Raw genomic sequence first — 20580 nt, forward strand, 5'->3', positions numbered from 1 at the left:
GATTCATGGGGTCGCGGAGAGTCGGACACGACTGAGCGACTGAACTGAACTGAATGCACTGAATTTTGTATCCCTGCCTCCAAATTCATACGTTGGAGCTCTAACCCTCAAAGTGACGTATTTGGAGATGGGACATTTGGGAAGTAATTAGGGTTCCATTAGATCATGAGAGTGGGGCCCTCCTGATGGGATTAAAGAGAGGGGAATCTTGCTCTCTTCTCTACATATAAGAGGGGAATCTTGCTCTCTTCTCTACATATAAGAGGGGAATCTTGCTCTCTCTTCTCTACATATAAGCACAGGGGAAACGCCATGCAAGGACACTGAGAAAGGACTGTCTGCAAGCCAGGAAGAGGGGCCTCACCAGGGACCAACCCTGCTGGCGCCTTGATTTTACACTTCCAATCTCCAAAACTGCAAGGAAATACATTTCAATTATTTTAGCCACCCCGTGTGTGGTTTTGTGTTATGGCAGCCTGAGCTGACTAGAAAAGTCTTTTTTTCTTTTTTTTAGAGAGGGGACATCTGTATACCTATGGCTGATTCGTGTTGATGTATGGCAGAAACCAACACAATATTGTAAAGCAATTATCCTTCAATTAAAAATAAATAACATTTATTCTATTTATTGGCTGCCCTGGGTCTTCATTGCTGCGTGTGGGCTTTCTCTAGTTGCAGTAGTACAGGCTACTCTCCTGAATTCTCTTGTTGTAGAGCACAGGCTCAGCAGTTTCGATGAACCGACCTCGTCGCCCTGTGGCATGTGGAATCTCCCCAGACCAGGAATCGAACCCGTGTCTCCTGCATTGGCAGGCAGATTCTTACTCCCCCAGGGGAGTCCTCTGACAGACTTTCTATGTGGCTGGTTTGCTGTGTTTACTCTGCACGGCGTCCTCTTGTCCAGCCCTGCGTGCCAGCACTTAAAGGTGCTGCTCACCAGCAGGATCTTGCCTCCGGCTCCCACTACAACCCGAGAAGCCGGGAGGGCTGTGGAGGCGCTCAGCCGTGTGTGCAGAGAGACGGGTGTCTGAGGAGGCCCGCTGCCTCTCCCCTACCCTTGGGCAGACCGTGGGCAGGGAAAGTTCGAATCACTGGGACCAGGTACAAATGGTTTTATTTTTCTAGAAAGATCAAAGTCCAGAGAGGCAGGGAGGAGGGCAGCTGGACCTGGCGGAGCCGCGGTGGGCAGACCCTGGGCCCTGACTGAGGCCACAGGAGACCCCCTGGCTCCTGCCCCAGGAGTAAACAGGCATGGCAGGGGGCTCAGTCGGTTGGGGCCCTCCAGCGTGAGGGCAGAGAAGGAGGAGGGGAGGCGAGGGGAAGTCCACGACCGGCTGGGTCACACGAAGCCGGGCTTCATGGACGAGCGGCGGCAGTTGGGGCAGCTCCGTGTCCCGTTGTTCTGCAGGCACCTTGTGGGGGGGTGTTGGTGCAAAGGGCGCTGTCCTCTCGGCCGGCCTGGCCGCCCACCCTGCACCCGGCTCCCTCTTCCCCTCCCCGCGGCAGGCAGCCCTGCTGGCCCTGTGCCTGGGGAGGCCTGCAGGCCAGAGCCTGGGCCAGGGGTCAGGCGTGGGTGGCGGAGGCGCCTCTGGCCCTGGGCGCCGCTCTCCCATGACCTTCGAGAAGCCTCTCTCTGTGGTCTCTTTGGGGAGAAAAACAGGGCCGCTGGGAGGGTTCAGTGAGTGATTAGACAGGAAACGCATAGAACAGGTACCCGGGAGGCCCTGAAAGCACCGCCTAAGTGTGATTAGGCCCCAGGGAGCCCCCGAGCCCCAGCAGGGCGCTTACCTGAGGTGGAAGATGTGGGAGCAGGGCAGGGCCTGCAGACGGCTGTTCCTCTCGCCGATGGACTCGCCGCACAGGCCGCAGTAGAGCCCGGCCTCCTCCACGCACTCGTGGAAGCGCACGACGTGGGTGCGCAGCTCCCGCTGCAGCCCCTTGCTGCGGTAGATGTCCTCGCTCAGGCGGTGCAGCTTCAGCCGGCCCAGCTGCAGCGGGGAGGACGGGGCCAGGTCAGTGCCGGTGAGCCGCTGCCCCGAGACGCCGTCCGTCCGCCCGGGGCCGCAGGGCGCTCAGCACACGGCGGCCCTGTCCTGGCCGTGCTCCCGGCTTGCTGAGCGACCTAGGGAAAACGTCTGGCCCTCTCTGGGCCTTAGTTTCCCTTCATGCGGAATGAGGGGGTCGGCGAAATCAGTGACCCTCACTCCAAGAAGCGACTGGGGACCTCATGTTTTTGAAGGATTTTTATTGACTGGACCTGCTGCCTCGACGCCCTAGTCCTTAATTTGCTTTCCTGTTTCTGTTAATTGCATACCCACCGCAGCTCATCGGTATTTCTGATGATATTTGGGTAAGCCAGAGAAGCTGTTGTCCAGCCAAGGCAGGTATATTTGGCATTTTAACAGGACTGTGCCCTGACCTCTGAGAAAAGCGCAACTTCTAGAAGACTCTGAGGCTATTTTCAAAAGGTTTGGATAGGATGATGAAATTTGAAGAGGCCACATAGATTGTGGGAAGAACACAGGCTGTGGAGTTAACACAGGTCAGTTCCCAGGTGGGGGACCTGGAGCACCTCTCTGAGCCTCGCCTTCCTCATCTGTAAAAGGGGGCTTGCTGTGCCCACTTCGCAGGAAGCCAGTGAGTCCTGGAACCCACAGCTAGAAGAGCCCTGGGGTGCCCACCTCCCTATCAGTGGCAGAGTCTTAATGACCATCCAGAAACCTCTGAGGGGGGCTTCCCTGGTGGTGCAGTGGTGAAGAATCAGCTTGCCAATGCAGGGGGCGCAGGTTCGATCCCTGATCTGGGGAGATTCCACATGCCACAGAGCAACCAAGCCTGTGCACCACACGTACTGAGCACCTGCTCCAGAGCCTGCGAGGCCGCACCTTCTGAAGCCCAGGTGCCCTGGAGCCTGTGCTCCACAACAAGGGAAGCCACTGGGGTGAAGAGAAGTGACCAGAGAAAAGCCCAGGCAGCGATGAAGACCCAGCGCAGCCAGAAAGAAACTTTCCAAAAAGAGAGAAACCTCTGAGGAATTCTGACGTCCCCGAGCTATGGAACTCTCACCCTGCCCGCCCCCGCAAGTGCTCTCTGAGTGGAGGAGAAACAGCCAGGGTCAGAGGGTGACTGGGGGCATCTCCTGGAGATCAGGAAGGACTCAGGGCACGAGCAGCTGGTGGGGGGCCTCCCAACCCACCCTAGATCCCACCTTGGGCTCTTGACTCCAGACCCAGCAGACGGAATCAGGTCTGACCTTGTTCCCCACCTCCTCGGCCAGGTCCTGGGCTTTCTCAATGGCATCCAGGGCCTGGAAGGGGAGACAGGCCAGGGCTGCAGGCAGGGCGGGCGGATGGAGGCCTTGGCTTGTAGGGAAGGAGGGGCAGGGAGGGGCCGGGCTGGGGAGAGGGGGAGGCTGGGGTACACTGGCCTGAGCTGCCTCAGTTTACTTGGATACAGAATGCGAAGAACAGGCCTATCTCACGGGGGGTTATGAAATCGGGCTCCCGCGCTCAGTCGGCCGGCCCTTTGCAACCCCTTGTTGCCTGCCAGACTCCTCTGCCCGTGAAATCTTCCAGGCAAGAATACCGCTGTGGGTTTCGTACTCCATGTGAAATCATAGGAGGCAGTTCAAGTGACTCGAGTTCCAACCCCAGGTCTGGCCCTTTACGAGCTGGGTGATTGGGCAAGTCGCCCTGCTCTGAGCCTGGAAATGGGATGCCCTGGCCTCACAGAACTGGGGTGAGGCTGATACTGGACAAGGGGTCTGAAAGAGCCCAGTCGGGAAGCAGGCCCACACACCGTCGGCTGGCGTGTGGGAGCGCTGGGGAGAGCTGGGGGCCGCAGGGCAGGGGTCCCCCTCACCTTGTCCAGCGCCTTCCTGGCCACCCAGCACTTGGCCACGCCCAGCAACACCTGCACCTGCCCCAGGCGGTTCCCGATCTCGATCATGATGCTCATGGCGGAGTCGTACCTGGGGAAGGCTGTCTGCGCAGCGGGGTTGGGGGCTGGGATCAGGCCCGGCCCAGCCCGCACCGCCGCCCCCTGAGCCCGGTGACCTCACCTGCAGGTCCCCACGGCTCCGGTGGATGTCAGCAAAGCAGAGCAGGCAGAGAGCCTGCAGCGGACGGTCCCCGTGCTGCAGCGCGATCTTCATGGACTCCTGCGACGGAGCCGGTCCCTCAGGCCTGCGCGGCTGCCCCCAACCCCAGAGGCATCCTCGCCCCGTGGGCTCCTCTAACACCCTCGGAGCCCGGTACCCCTTTCCTGGCGCTGAGTCCCCGGGTACCGAACCACTGAGGACCGACAGCCCTGGAAACCGAGGCTCCGAGAGCGGAAGTGGCTTGACCGAGGTCACCAGGGTATTAAGTGGCAAAGCTGGGATTCCGACCTAGGTCGCTGGAACTCCCGACTGGCTCGCTTCCGCCTTAAAAGTGTCCCACATACTGGGTATTGGGCGGGAGGAAAGGAAAGCCCCCTCCGCTGAGAACAGACTATAAGGGAATGAGATTTGGGGCGGACGGGGCAAGGGGAGCCAGCACATCCTCCAGCGGCCAGCCCTGGGGGCCTCAGCGCGCTGGACAGGCAGGGGGACGCCCCGGGCCCCGGCCCGCCCGCGCCGCCGGCCTCCGCCCGCCCCCAGCCCCGCGCCCACCTCACAGCACTCCATGGCGCTGCCCAGGTGGCCCAGCAGGCGATACGCCACAGCCATGTGATACTGGCTCATGGCCCGGTACTTGAGGCTCCAGCCTTTGCCGTAGTCGTTGACGAGCTCGGCAGCCTTGCAGGGGAAGAACAGGGCTTTCTCGTAGTCCTGCAGGGACAAAGGGAGGGCCCGGGGTGGGAGGGCGCGTGCCGACGGGCGGGAGCTGCCCCGAAGCGGAGCGCTCCACCGCACGTTCGTTCATTCATTCCGGCGTCCAGGAAAACCGTGATCCACGCGGAGGGAACAGCCGTGCACAGGGGCGGGCTCACGAACGGGTTTTCACCTGGCAAGAGCCTAGCGCAGTTCCCGGCCCGGAAAGTATTTGCTGAATGAATGCATGAGACTGGGAAGCGAGAAGCGCAGCTGGCTTCTCCTCCCAGCCAGTCCTGGTGGGCCCCGGGCCGTCAGAGGTGCACTGAGGGCGGTGGTGGGGCTGTCGGAGCGCACCCTGACCCCCGCGGGAGTGTGCCTCCCGGCGGCCGGCCGGCGCCGAAGGCTGGGGGCGGACTGCCCGCAGGCAGCTCCGAGAACACAGGGCAGACTCCCCGAGGCAAAGCAATCATCCCCTCCCGCGTTCCTCCTCAGGCTTGAGTGTCCTCCCAGCCTGCCAGCCATGCGCACAGGGCCGCGGCACACGCTCCGCGCGGAAACGAGGGACGCGGGGACGCGCTCGCGCGGCCGCCTGACCGGCCGGCCCGCCGCCCCGGCTCCACGCCGCCTGCCTCCCGCCGCTCCCCGCTCGCGGCAGAGGAGGCGAGCCCCGCGGGCGCCGCAGCCGCGCGCTCGCCCCCGAGCCAGCCTCGCCGCAGCCGCGCGCTCGCCCCCGAGCCAGCCTCGCCGCAGCCGCGCGCTCGCCTCCGAGCCAGCCTCGCCGCAGACGCGCGCGCTCGCCCCGGAGCCAGACTCCCCGCAGACGCGCGCTCGCCCCCGAGCCAGCCTCGCCGCAGCCGCGCGCTCGCCCCCGAGCCAGCCTCGCCGCAGCCGCGCGCTCGCCCCCGAGCCAGCCTCGCCGCAGCCGCGCGCGCTCGCCCCGGAGCCAGCCTCCCCGCAGACGCGCGCTCGCCCCCGAGCCAGCCTCGCCGCAGTCGCGCGCTCGCCCCCGAGCCAGCCTCGCCGCAGCGCAGCGCGCAGGCCGACCGCCCGGGAGGAACGGGAGCGCACAGCGCACAGCCGCCTTTGACTGCGCGTCCCGTCGCACCGCAACCGCGACCCTCTCTCAGAAAACCTACTTGAGTTTCATTTCACATCGAACAGCCTGATATGACCCAAGGAGAACTCTCGGCAACCCCAACAAAAACCTGTTTCTAATAAACTTAATATGTACTATGGACTTTTTAATTCGAAGCCATGTAAATGTTTTACAGACTTAAAATAGGAAATTTAATTTTAAAAAGCCTTAAGATTAGAAAATGGAAACAAATGACCTAAACTGTAATTATTATATAAAATTATAATTAATTTTATATAATTATAATTATTATATAAAATTAATTATAATTATAACATATACAATTATATATTTTTATTTTATATATAATATATATGTTATATATAATATAATTATTATATAACAGTATTATTAATTATAAAATAATTATTGTTATACATTAATTATATAATTAATATAATTATAACTATATACCATATTATATATAATTTACTAATTATGTTATATATATTTTATCACGTTATAATAGATCATGTATATTATATATAATATATTATAATGATTAATATGTTATGTTATACTGTAATACTATATTACATATTATATAATTATATTGGAGGAGGAAATGGCACCCCCCTCCAGTACTCTTGCCTGGAAAACCCCATGGCCGGAGGAGCCTGGTAGGCTACGGTCCACGGGGTCACAAACAGTCGGACACGACTGAGCGACTTCACTCCCTTCACTCTTCATACTTTATCGCTGGAGAAGGAAATTGCAGCCCACTCCAGTGTTCTTGCCTGGAGAATCCGATGGACAGAGGAGCTTGGCGGGCCATGGTCCATGGGGTCACAGAGACTCAGATACGACTGAAGTGACTGAGCACATATAATTATATATATTATAATGATATAATAATATGGGTGCGGGAGGAGACGGGGATGACAGAGAATGAGATGGCTGGATGGCATCACCGACTTGATGGACATGAGTTTGAGTGAACTCTGGGAGTTGGTGATGGACAGGGAGGCCTGGCCTGCTGTGATTCATGGGGTCGCAGAGTCGGACACGACTGAGCGACTGAACTGAACTGAACTGAATGATATAATTATAATATATTATTATATCATATGTTATATATTAAATGTTATTATATATTAATATATTTAATCTGTAACATTATATATTATAATTATATTATATAATCATAATATAAATATATTTAATATATAATTATATTATATAAATTATATTATATATTTATATAATTATTATATAATATAATTATTATATTATGCATTATATTATTATATCATATATCATAATTTTTATATATTTATAAATATACATAATATATATACAAATGGTATAGAATTATATATTTTATCCATTCCGTTCCATCACTCAGTCGTGTCCGACTCTTTGCGACTCCGTGGACTGTAGCCTACCAGGCTTCTCAGTCTGTGGGATTCTCCAGGCAAGAATACTGGAGTGGGTTACCGTTTCCTTCTCCAGGGGATCTTCCCGACCCAGGGATCGAACCGGGTCTCCTGCATTGGAGGCAGACGCTTTAACCTCTGAGCCACCAGGGAAGCCCTTGTATATTATATATACAATATATATTATATAATATATAATTGTTATTTATATATAATAATTATATATTATATACAAAATAATATATAATTACAATATATAATATTAATTATATAATTAATTATATAAAATTATAATATATAACTACAATTATAATATTAATTATATAATTAATTGTATAAAATTATAATATATAATTACAATTATAATATTAATTATAATTAATTATACTATAATTAAGGTATATTATGATAATTTCATAATTGCCATAATATATAACTTCTTATTAATATAACCATACAGAAAAGTTGTTATTTCAAATGACCTTAATACATACACTTGAACAGTTCAAACATAGTGGGATATATTATAAAGACAAAAGAACAGCAGAGAAATCTTAAACCTCATTTGTCATATTTTTGTTTTTTTTTAAGTAATAGTGGCATATTGTCTTTTGAAATTATTTTGTGTACTTTGTAAGATAAATATTTAATTATGTTGTTAGAAACCAAGATTTTCAGCCTAAGAGAAAAAAAGAATCAAGTTTGAAATAAATTAAAGTTTGAAATAAATCCTGAAACATTAGGCTTGAGTTGGAGATTTCAGTATAAAGTCCAATTGTCCTCAAAACCGAGGAGATTTAGTAGCAATAACAAGCCAGTGGCAACGATCATCCTGAGAGCCCACATCCAGTCTTTACAGGTCTGGAGCAGGAAATATAATGGGCCCTCAGTGCCGAAGTGTTCCACATCCAATCATAGCTTGAAAATATTGGGGGGAAAAATCCAGAAAGTTCCCAAAAAGCAAAGCTTGAAGTTGCCAGGCACCTGACTATTAACCTAGCATTTACAGTGTATTAGGTTTTACAAATAATCTGGGCTTCCTTGGTGGCTCAGTGGAAAGGAATCTCCCTGCCAATGATGCAGGTCCGATCCCTGGGACGGGAATATCCCCTGGAGAAGGAGATGGCAACCCATTCCAGTGTTCTTGCCTGGAGAATCCCACGGACAGAGGAGCCTGGCAGGCTACACTCCATGGGGTCACAAAAGGGTATGACTCGAGCTAGTGACAGAAACAACAAGAAGAGATGATTTAAAGAATATAGGAGGGGGGACTTCCCTGGTGGTCCAGTGGGTAAGACTCGAGACTCCCAACGCAGGGTGTTGGGGTCTGATCCCTGGCCAGGGAACTAGATCCCAAGTGCCATAACCAAGACCCGCTGTAGCCATATATGTAGGTCCCATGCAGATACCACACCACAGTTTATAAGAGACTTGAGCATTCCCGGATGTTGGTGTCCTCGGGGACCCTAGAACAAACCCCCTGAGAATACCAAGGGGCGACTGTGCACAGTACCATGGGACAGGCTATTGTGCCAGAAAACAAGAAGGCTTTCTTTCAAAGACTAAAGGAAGTCTCGTGAAAAGGACATAGGGGTCATGCTGAAGAGAATTCCGCTGACTAAGATACTGTGGGTATCAAAAGGAACAATGACTGCAGATGACTGAAGAATACTGGATATTTTTCTTTAAGTCCAAGGTTTCATGATGAAATACCAAAAAGAGGAAGCGAAACAAGCGTGATCGTTGGAGTCAACGATCACATCAACTCGTTATCCTGAAACATGGCAATTAAAGCAGAGGGACAAAGGATTTATCTACCTTTCCTTTAGGAACTGTATTTCAGAGCAATCAGCTAGCTCTAACTAATGAGGGAAAGTTCTTCCTTACAGGAAAATCCCAGCTAATAATTGTAGAAGGCATCATAGCACTTGGAAGTCACCATCTCATGAGAGTTGACAGAATTGATTCAGGCAACAGACATCAACAAATACTCAAACCATTATGGAAAATACTGTTGCAGAACTGAGTATTCACAACCAAAGTGTCACCCCACAGGTTAACCTGCTGGTCCTGCAAGGAAGAAGGCAAAGCTGAAATCAGTGGGATCAGGTGGTCACTTGCTCAGACGGGCAATATGGTGTCTTACGAAGCATGCAGTCCTGCTTGTATAGGTTCTCACCAGAAATGCATGACCCATGGGACTTCCCTAGTGGTCCAGAGGTTAAGACTTCCCCTTCCAACGCAGGGGTTGCAGGTTCAATCCTTGGTTGGGCAGCTAAGATCCCACATGCTTTGTGGCCGAAAAACCAAAACATAAACAATACTGTAACGAATTCAATGGTTCAAATGCTTAAAAAATGGTCCACATTAAAAAAAAATTTTTAAATGCATGACCTAGATCTTACCAAGTCATTTTAAAAATTCTCATTCATAGAGAGTAATGGAGACAAACAGCTTATGTGACTCCTTGAGGAAGCAATGAGAAAATGAGATGGAATATTAATATGCCTTCTTCAGTAAATCATAGAGAATAAAGAGTAGTGTATTAACTTTCTGTTGAAAGTGACATAATAATCACTGCAGTGTGTGCTTCTTGCTTGTGTTCCAGTTCAAACAAGCTGAGGGTGAAGGTGTATTTTCAGGATAAACAGAGAAATTTAAGAGATAATTGTTCACCATGGTGTGTGTGAGAATAGTATTGTGATTATATAATAAAGTGTCCTTATACCAGAAAATGGTCTTTTCATTTCTCAGAAATGCATATTGAACTACTTCTGGGTAAAACTTTGTGATGTGTATAATTAAAAAAAAATATTTATCTGACTGCTCCAGGTCTTTAGCTGCAGCATGCAAACTCTTAGTTGCAGCATACGGGATCCAGTTCCCTGACCAGGGATCTAACCCCAGCTCCCTGCACTGGGAGCGTAGAGTCTTAGCCACTGGACCACCAAGGAAGTCCCATTATGTATGGGATATAATGTGAAATAATCTTATATCACAACACTTCAGTGAAAAATATGTAAGTCAAACATGACAAAGTACTAATAATTGTTAAATATAAGTAGCCGGTATATGGCGATTCATTATATCACCCTCTATGCATTCCTGTATGGTTAATTTCTTCATAATAAAAAAAGGTCTTAAAACAACCCTATCTCTCTCCAATCCTATTTGATCTCACAGAATGGCTTCCCCATATGTCTTATTGCTGCCAACAAAATCCTGAAATGAAGGATGATCCATCAATCCATGGATAATTCTCATTTCCAACTGCTTTCCCAGGTGGAGCTAGTGGTAAAGAAGCCGCCTACCCATGCAGAAAACTTAAGAGATGTGGGTTCAATCCCTGGGTTGGGAAGATCCCCTGGAGAAGAGAATGGCAACCCACTCCAGTATTCTTGCCTGGAGAATTCCATGGACAGAGGAGCCTGGTGGGCTACAGTCCATGGGGTGGCAAAGAGTCGGACACAACTGAGCGACCCACACTTTCACACTCTGATGTTCGCAGGGTTTGTTAGGCATTATTATGTGCCAGTGCTGACATCCCCCAAGGGCTGAGCGCAGCCTGGAGGAAGCAGAGCAAAGACAGGGCCAGAAGCCTGAGGTCATTGGCTCCATCAGTTTCTTCTCTCTGCTATCTCCGTTTCCCCTCACCTCCCTCCCGGACCCCACCACCTCCCACCGTCTCTCACACACCTGGGACAGCCATGCTGGCCTCCACCCTTCCTGGAATACGCAAGGTAAGCTCCCCCAAGAGCAGAGCTGTGCTTTAGCCATTCCCTTTTTCATCCTTTTGTCAGATTTCTGCATGGCTCACCCTCTCTTCTCCAAGTCATCAGACATCACCCCTACCACCATGTTTGAACTTGCAACAGCCCCTCCTCAGCCCTTCTGTCCTCCTTTCCCTGCTCCCCTTCCCTAAGCACTTTCTACCACGCTGTATACTTGGCTTTGCTGATTGTATTTATTCAATTTCCTCCCCCAGCTAGAAAGCAAGCTTCATGAGCCCAGGCACTTGGTTGTTATTTTCACGGCTGTATCCTGACCAACAGTTCCTGGGGTACAATAGATGCTCAATACGTGTTTGATGAATGAATCCTTATGACCGTGTTATAAGGGGGATTCCATTCACCCTCATTTCATAGGATTGGAGAGGAGAAGGGACTTGCCTAAGATCATACAGCAAACACACGGTAGTACAGGTTTAAGGCCTGTCCTCATATAGGAGCTTCCCACTCCCCTAGAAGTCAGACAGATTGAAGCTTGAATTTTGACTCTGCCCTGCCTGGCCACATCTCGGCAAGCTAGGTCACCGCCGTTGTGTCTGACTCTGCGACCCAGTGGACTGTGATGTGGCCCATCAGGCTCCTCTGTCCATGGGATTCTCCAGGCAAGAAGACTGGAGAGGGTTGCCATGCCCTCCTCCAGGGGATCTTCCTGATCCAGGGATTGAACCTGCATATCTCATCTCTCCTGCATTGACAGGTGGGTTCTTTACCCCTAGTGACACCTGGGAAGCCTGGCCACGTCCCTACCTGCCGGCTAAGTCTTTCTCTTTTCAGACTCCCATCTGCCTCGTCCTACTTAAATGGGAGGCCTGAATGCGGTGATGCAACAGGGAGCACGGCTCCTAGGAGGCTCTCCGGGAGCCGGGGCCTCCACTGCCCACCCCCGGGGGCCCCGGGGCGCACCTTGACCTGAGCATAAAAGCTGCCCAGGCTGCAGCAGACGCGGCACTCGAGCATGGCATCGTCGTTGTTGTGGGCATAGCGCAGGGCCTTCTCGAAGCTCTCCAGGGCCTTCTGGAAGAGACTGAGGCCCAGGAAGGCGTTGCCCATGCTCAGGCTGACCTGGCCTCCGAGCTGGGCGGCTGCCCTGGTGCCAGGCAGGCCAAGGCAGGTCTTGCAGTAGGAGATGGTCTTGTGGAACTCACAGAGCTTCTCGTTGCTGCGCGCCAGGTTCAGGTAGCTCTCCAGGAGGAAGTTGGCGTCCTCCAGCTCCCGGGCGGTGTCGATCTGGACCACAGCAAACTGCCCGCCGCGGGGGTGGGCCAGGGGTGCTCAGCCTCCACCCCTCCAAGCCCCGCCACCCCGCAGCCCGGAGCCTCAGACACGGAGCTCCCCAGCCAGACTGGAAGTTGCAGCCCGGGAGACTTCACCTTCCAAACCCAGACCATCTGCTTTCAATTTCATCCCGAAACTGGCCTGCAGTCTCCACCACCCGCCCAGCCCCCCGGCCTCAAACCTGGAGCCAGTGCCCCCCTCCCCAGGCTTAGACTCAGAACCCCACAGGAGAGGACTGGAACCTCGACTCTGAGACCTGGCCTTGAGCACCTCAAACCGCGAGGCTGAGAACCTCAGACACCAAAGCTCAAGACCACGGGCCCAAATCCAAAGCCAAGAAGGAGCATCCAAGACCCAGGGCCTGAGATGCGGAGGATTCAGAGCCTCAGGCCCTGGCCGCCAGCCTGGGGGATACGGACGAGTCTGAGGAGGTGGGAGGGGGCCGGGAAGCCTGAGAGATGCCCCACCAGGCCCCACCCACCCAGCCTGGCCGCGCGCTCCCACCTTGAGCATCTCCTTGTAGCGGCCCATCTCCGAGTAGGCCGTGACGAGGCAGCCAAGGACTCGGAAGCGCCCCACGAGGTCTGAGCTCTTCTCCAGCACCTTCATCCACAGCTGCAGCGCCTTCTCTGGCTGGTTAGACTGGTACAGCTGGAGCCCCTTCTCGATCTGCTGCTTCGTCTGGTCCTGCCCCATCCTCCCAGAGACCCCCGGTGGCCCCGCGCCTCTAGGCTCTCATGGGACCACCCCCCAGCCCTGGTGCCTGCTGCCCACCCAGCCCTGAGCAGGCGCAGGGCCCGAATGGAGAGCAGGCGCCACCCTGGGAACAAAGCCGGCCCGGTCCCTCTGTGCAGCTGTCCCTGCCAGTTGGGGCCACGTGGCCACCGAGGAATGTCAGCCACAAGGTCACGCGGGCCTCTGCCGCCCCAGCCCCCAAGCTGGGAGGAAGGTACCCACCCCCTCCTGCCCCAGGCACCCCCTCGGGCGTCTCTTTAGCACCTCTGACCCTGGCCCCCTGGGCCCTCCTGGCAGGGCAGGCTCTCCCTGTAGCCTGAGAGTTGGAGGAAGCAGGGATGAAGCTGGGCACATGAGTGGCAGGGAGGCTGGAGTGGGTGCCCAGCTCTGAGCCCTCCTCTGCCGCCTCACCACCATCCCCAGAGCCACCCTCCCCGGCTCTGCTTCTGTGAGGGGCTCGCCACTGAAGCCACATACTTGAGCACAGGCCCACCCCATCCCAATGAGTCTTAACCCACAGCTCAGCCCAGCCAACAAGTTGCTTACCTCTCTGGGCCTCAGTTTCCTCATCTGTAAAATGGAACTGTCATAGGCTAATAAACCCTCACCTTTGATGGGTAACAGTGTGGACCCTGGACCAGGCTGCCAACTTTCGAATGCTGCCTTTGCCACTTATTAGTTCTATGGGCAGCGTGCCTTTGGGCAGGAGAGCATTGGTTCCCTTCACTGGACTGTTGGAACTATATGCCTTAGTAGCTAGCTGGGACTTGGAACAGTGCCTGACACATGGGAAACACCACGTGACAATAAGCAAGAGGTTATCTCAAGCAGCATTCATCTGCCCCATGGCAAATTGCCCACGAGGAATAGAAATTGGTTTTTGAAGGTTTAAAAAATATCCAATTCCAGGGACGCACAGTTTTGAGCTTTAGTCCACCGAGGCTCTCTTGCCTGGCAAAGCAATAAAGCTATTCTTTTCTACTTCACCTCAAAAAAAAAAAATATAAAATTCCAGTTCCAGTTTGAAAGAGTCCCTTATAATGAGCTTGAATGCCAGACACCATGGAGAAGGTCCGTGAAGGCTCCTAGGGTTGAGAGAGGGCTCTGCCAAAATTACTAGCTCATCTCACTTCATCGTTCTCTTCCCAATCTGCAAACCAGGCTCCTTCCTGCCCCAGGGCAAAGTTGTCCTTTCAGAGTGGGCAGTGGCTTTTAGCATACAAGCATCCCTCATTTTATTGCAGTTCCCAGATGCTTGTCTTTTACAAGTGGTGGAGGTTTGCGGCAACCCAGCGTCGAGCAAGTCTATCGGCACCATTTTTCCAAGAGCACAAGGTCACTTTGTGTCTCTGTGTCGCATTTTGGCAGTTCCCATAGTATTTGGAGCTCTTTCATTATTACGTTTCTCATGGTGACGTGTAATCAGTGCTCTTGGCTTAACATCTTTTGGTTTTGTTTTGTTAACCTTTTGGCCATATCGTTTGCGGGACACGTGGGATCTTAGTTCCCCGACCGGAGACTGAACCTGAGCCCACTGCGTTAGGAGCATGGAGTCTTAACTGCTGGACCACCAGGGATGTCCTGTAGTCACTGATCTTTGATATTACTACTATGTCTCACTGAAGGCTCAGATGATGGTTAGCATTTTCAGCAATAAAGTATTTTTCAGTTTAGGTCTGAACATTGTTCTTATAGACATGATGCTATTGCACACTTCATAGATTGCAATATGACACAAACGTGACTTTCGTATGCACTGGGGAACCAAAATATTCGTGTGACGTTTTATGCTGATGTTCGTTTTATTGTGCTGGTCTGGAACCAGACCCGCAATATCTCTGAGGTGTGCCTGCATGCACAAAGTTGAGCATTGATCTAGCACTACCACCAGAAGGTCTTCGTCGCCTTGGAAAGAAGCCCTGTGCTCATTGGCAGCCACCCCCGCTCACATGTGATATTGACTGTGGACCTCAGAATGTGACCTATTTGGAGACACCATCCTTTTTCGGCCACACCGCCTGGCTTGTGGGAGTTTCGTTCCTTGACCAGGGATTGATCTTGGGCCCTCAGGAGTGAGAGCTCAGAGTCCTAATCACGGGGCTGCCAAGGAATTCATCTTTAAAGAGGTAAAACAAGGTCACTAGAGAGGGCTCTGAGGTCACTAGAGAGGGCCCTGATCCCATATGACTAGCGTCCTAAGAGGAGATTAGGACATAGACACAGCGGGGGAGAAAGAGGGCCATTGACAAGCCAAGGAGGGGGGCCTCGGAATGAAACTAACCCTTTTGACACCTGATCTCTCACTTCCAGCCTCCAGACCTATGAGACGATACATTTCTGCTGTTTAAGCACCACCCCCATCTGTGGCAGAGGGTTACGGCAGCCAGAGCAAATGGACACACCCCGCAACCACAGCCTACTTTCTGCGGACTCGGCTGTTCTGGACATCTCATATACATGGACTCGCACCACATGCGGCCCCTTGTGACTGGCTCCTTTCAGCATAAAGCTTTCAATATTGTAGCGTGAATCCTACCTCATTCCTTTTTATGGCTGAATGGTATTCCAGGGCTTCCCTCGTGGCTCAGCTGGTAAAGAATCCGCCTGCAATGCGGGAGACCTGGGTTCGATCCCTGGGTTGGGAAGATCCCCTGGAGATGGGAAAGACCACCTACTCCAGTATTCCGGCCTGGAGAATTCCATGGACTGTAGAGTCCATGGGGTCACGAAGAGTCGGACACGACTGAGCAACTTTCAGTATTCATTATACATTTATACCATTTTGCTTATCCATTCGTTAATGGACATTGGGTTGTTTCCCTTTCTGATTATGAATAATGATGGTTTAAACATCCATGTACAAGTTTTCATGTGGACAAGTTTTCGTATCTCTTGAGTATATACCTAGGAGTGGAATTGCTGGGTCATAGGTAACTGTGTTCAACTTGTGAGGAATCTGATTGCCCCAGGGTCTTTGCCCCTCATGGTCCCTTTTCTCCACCCTACTTTGAAGTTCTGTCCAGTTAAGGCCCAGTTGGGATGGACCAGCTTACGATACTCACACAGAATTAAATTCCATTCTGATTCAAGATGTATCTCTATAATTTTATATTCATTGATGAGGATATTGGCTTAGTATCTGTTTGCCCCTCTCAAATGTGTGGGCAGGAACTTTATCTCATTTTTCACAAACCTGTCTCTAGAGCAAAACTTGGCATGCAGTGGCCACTCAATAAATATGTTAAGTGAACGAATGGGAGAAAACAGGGAGGAATGAAAGCTTAATTTTGAAATTTAAAGTAGCTGCTCCAGGCTTACAGCTAACCTGCCACATCTCCTTCATCCTGGGAAAACTGAGCAGAGACAGAGATCACTGCCTCCTGCTTGCGGCAAGCAAAATAGGTCCAGAGTGAGACAGTCTGGGCATGGGGGTGGTCCATGCCCCAGGGTCATACGTCGAGGGGATAGAGGAATAGGCCCTTGGGACTAAAGACATTGGGCTGTCCCAGGGGAAGTGCTGTTTTTTATTTTTAATTCAATTTTCAAATTTATTTAACTGTTCAGTCATGTCAGAATCCTTGCAACCCCATCAACTTTAGCCCACCAGGCTCCTCTGTCCATGGAATTCTCCAGGCAAGAATACTGGAGTGGGGTAGCCATTCCCTTCTCGTGGGGATCTTCCCAACCCAGGGACCGAACTTGGGTCTCCCACGTTGCAGGCAGATTCTCTACCGGCTGAGCCACCAGGGAAGCCCATTTAATGAATTTAAGTTTTTTTGGGTCATGCTGGGTCTTCGTTGCTGCGCTCGGGCTTTCTCTAGTGGCGCAGCAGGGGCTGCTCTTCACTGCGGTGGGCAGGCTTCTCCGGGCCATGGCTTCTCTCGTTGCAGAGCGCGGGCTCTTGGTGCACGGGCTTAGTTGCTCCAATGCCCCCTGCCCTGGTGGGAGGTTTCTTTGTCGCTGGACCACCAGGGAAGTCCTGGGGGATGTGCTCTCGAACCTGGCACACAGGAGCCGCTGGCACAGCACTGTCTGGGGACCCTCCTCTCAGCCGGGCAGGTGGGTCCTGGGTTGACCTCCAGAGGGGAAGGAAGCTGGGCCCACAGGGAAAGTGCTGAGGAGCCAGCAGGTCCTCTTCCCTTTGTGGGTGAGATACAGGCCAGCCCTGAGTCCACCTTGAGTCTTTGGCGGGAAGGAGATGGGCACTCTGCCTCAGCATTCCAGAGAAATCTGGAACCACAGCCTTCCAGGTACCTGGGAACTCAAATGGTCTCACAACTCAAAAACCTGACCGAGTTTTCTCTGCCCCCGAGTGAGCCATTTGCTGACTTCCAAACATAGGTCAGGGTCACGCTCCTTTAGGGCAAGGGGGTGGTCTTCGTTCTAACATCCGCTCAGCCCCTGGCAAAGTGAGAGGAGACCAAGAGGAGGCTAATAAGTGACATCTCCCGAGCTGAGCACTTCTTCCAGCTTACAGATAACTGGATGGCACCCAAGGGTGAAGTGACCTGCCCAAGGCCACACCTCAACCTTGAGACAGAGCAGGCAGTGGACCCCAAGCAGTGTGACTCTAGGGGTCTTACTCTTGATCATGACACTGTCCCAGGAGAGAGGGAGAAAAGTGAAGGGGAAGTAGATAGCCATATTCAGGAAGCTTAGTGATTTTCGCCAGACACACCAACCCCACTGGGAACCCTGTCCAGGCTCTGACCTGGCTGGGCAGGAGAAATGTATACAAAGAAGGCTAAGGAGTGACTTCCTGGTGGTCCAGGGTCTAAGACTCTGAGCTCCCAATGCAGGGGGACCGAGTTTGATCCCTGGTTGGGAACTAGATCCTACATATCGCAACTGAAGATCCCCCATGCCACAATGAATATCAAAGATTCTGCGTTCAGCAACTAAGACCCGGCAGCCAAATAAATAAGTATTTTTTAAAATTGCTCTTAAAAAAAAAGAAAAAAAAAAAAAAGGCTAAGGAGAGGGTGAATGGAATCAAGCCTTACTCACAAAGCCCAGCAACAAAGGCTGACCAAAGGTCCCTGGAACCAGGAGAGCAAGTCACAAAATGAGTCTTTTTCTGGGACACTTACCCTCACAGGGTGATGGGACAGCAAGGGCCTGGGGGTTTGTTGTTCCAAGTGCCTGCTGTGTCAGGTACCAGCTACATGGCCTACATTCTAATGCCCTGGTTGATAATCAAAAGTAGAAAATGAAATTTGGGCCTGAAGTGGGGCTCACAATCTGGCCTGCGAGGATTGAAGATCCCCACATAAGGTGGCTACATTTGCTACCTGGGAGATTTCACGTAAGAATCTGCACTTCCTGCTTCTCCTGAAGACTGGAAGCTCAAGCAATCCCTGGGCTTGTGAGTCCACAATCAACTGGTCAAAGGGTCAGTGTCTGGGCTCAAGGGGTCGGTGTCTGAAGTCAAGAGACCAACAATGTCCCCCTTTACCCGCAGCCCCCACCCCTGCTCTTCGTGCCTCAATACTGAAGCCAAGAGTCACTTACCATCTTAGATTGGCCGCCTCTTGCAGGCTTGAATCACGGGCTTGGCCCCTGCAGGCCCCTGACTTTACAGCCCCTGCACAAGTGTCACTGGAGGTGACAGTCCCCGGCCCCTTCTGCCACAATTACTGGTATCCTTGAGATAATCTGTCCTTGAGTAATTTGTCCCTCTCAACAAACTTTGTTTTCCTATTTGTGAATGGGGATTTACCTTTCTGGGAAGGTTTCTGTGAAAACCAAGATGATAAATGAAGAACCTGGCTTTGAAAACAAGACGTGGCACAAACAGCCCTCTAAAGGACCCCCTGAACGTCCCTTGAATTGGCTCTTCAGTTTACAATACTGAACAATTTAGAGATAACCTGCGTTCAAGAGGAAAGTCATTGAGAAACCATGAAATGCTATGAAGCCTCTAAAAGTGAAAATCGTAGATACCAGATGGAAGGGTGCCCGTGAAACAGTAACTGAAAAAAAAAATGCAGACGGCAGAACATTCTGTACATTAAAGCATGATCTCATTTTTATTAACAAAAATTACATATGCGTACATCTTTGTATAGAGAGAAATTCTGGAAGCGTACCTCCCTCATATGTTTGACAGTTACCAATGAGCTATGGGAGGGATGTGTGCGTGCTCAGTCGTGTCCGACTCTTAGCAACACCATGGACTGTAGCCTTCCAGGCTCCTCTGTCCATGGGATTCTCCAGGCAAGAATACTAGAGTGGGGTGCCATTTCCTTCTCCAGGGGATCTCTCCCACCCAGGGCTCGAACTCACGTGTCTGGTCTCCTGCATTGGCAGGCAGGTTCTTTACCACTAGCGCCACCTGGGACTTGGGTCTCATTTGTTGGAAGAGTCTCCTAAACACACATGTTTTCCCACCATACACTAAACCTTCCAGATTGGTGGGCCACACACAGTTTCCCCTCTGTCAAGGGCCTTCCCTGGCTGCCAAATGGCTCTCCAGCAGCAGAGGGGCCCAGGGAACAGGTGGCACACCAATCTCCTCAAGGAGCAGGAAGCTGTATTAGCAGCACTCCTGTCAACTGTCTCTAAGGGACCTCGTTGTCATTTGCTTCACAGCCATGGGGGCCTGCAGAGAATTCGGGTACTGGCTGGTAGCTAGTGGCTTATAAGTGGGTGTGAAATGTTCCTCCCTTTTTTTCTTGGAGTGGATGGATTCCCAAATAAAAATCTAACGTAACGTAGTTTTGGGGAAAAAACATACCAGGAAGCTCTTGACAGAAGCAACCGTCACCTTTGGATATTTATTTGTTCATTTTGGATATTTGTTTACTTACTCATTAAATGTCTCCTGGATGCTTATTATCTACCAGCCCCTAGGGCTCCAGTGAGACTTCCCATGTGGCTCAGTGGTAAAGAATCTACCTGCAATGCAGAAGGCCCGGGTTTGATTCCTGGGTCAAGAAGGTGCCCTGGAGAAGGAAATGGCAACCCACTCCAGTATTCTTGCCTTGGAAACCCCATGGACAGAGGAGCCTGGTGGGCTATAGTCCATGGGGTCGCAAGAGTCGGACCCGACTTAGCAACTAAACAGTAGAACAGGGCTCCAGTGAAGACCACCACTTAACATGGTCCCTGCATTCACGAAGCTCCATTCTAAAGGTGGAAATGATTAAAAAAAAAAAATACGCATTTACCTGGCTGTGCCACGCCTTAGTTGTGGCATGAGAACTCTTGGTTTCAGCATGGGGGATCTAGAACCCTGACCAGGATCAAACCTGGGTCCCCTGCATTGGGAGTGTGGAGTCTTAGCCAGGGAAGTCCAGAAAGTAAGTCTTCATTCTTAATTAACAGCTCTATTGGATAACAGGTAATCATAGTGGACGATGCAGGCAGGGCAAGTCTAAAAGACTCCGGGTCAGGCAGATCACACAGCAGGTAGGAGGAGGAGCTGGGAGAAGTGGAAGGGACTGGGCACTGCAAAAACAGCAGGAGACGAGCTCA

At 51.5% G+C, this 20580-nt stretch overlaps 1 protein-coding gene across 3 annotated transcripts; it reads right to left on the reverse strand.

Annotated features, from left to right (window-relative positions):
- Positions 1-1205: 1205 nt before the first annotated feature.
- On the reverse strand, positions 1206-13201 carry RAPSN (receptor associated protein of the synapse). 3 transcript variants are annotated; one of them, XM_055424075.2, is made up of 8 exons: positions 12874-13201; positions 11998-12336; positions 4652-4810; positions 4061-4159; positions 3862-3984; positions 3254-3307; positions 1789-1988; positions 1206-1412 (listed from the first exon to the last, which is right to left on the reverse strand). In XM_055424075.2, the coding sequence occupies exons 1-8, from the start codon at positions 13063-13065 to the stop codon at positions 1340-1342; spliced, it is 1239 nt and encodes a 412-aa protein (XP_055280050.1). In that variant the 5' UTR covers positions 13066-13201; the 3' UTR covers positions 1206-1339. The 3 variants fall into 3 exon arrangements, with proteins under 3 accessions (XP_055280050.1, XP_055280051.2, XP_055280049.2); XM_055424076.2 differs by lacking the exon at positions 1206-1412 and adding an exon at positions 1424-1642 and having other exon boundaries at positions 4652-4777; XM_055424074.2 differs by lacking the exon at positions 1206-1412 and adding an exon at positions 1424-1642.
- Positions 13202-20580: the final 7379 nt, after the last annotated feature.

This window comes from Moschus berezovskii, chromosome 14 (assembly GCF_049115385.1).
Source record: "Moschus berezovskii isolate FMDL1 chromosome 14, NW_MosBer_1.0, whole genome shotgun sequence".
Taxonomy (NCBI): Eukaryota; Metazoa; Chordata; class Mammalia; order Artiodactyla; family Moschidae; genus Moschus; species Moschus berezovskii.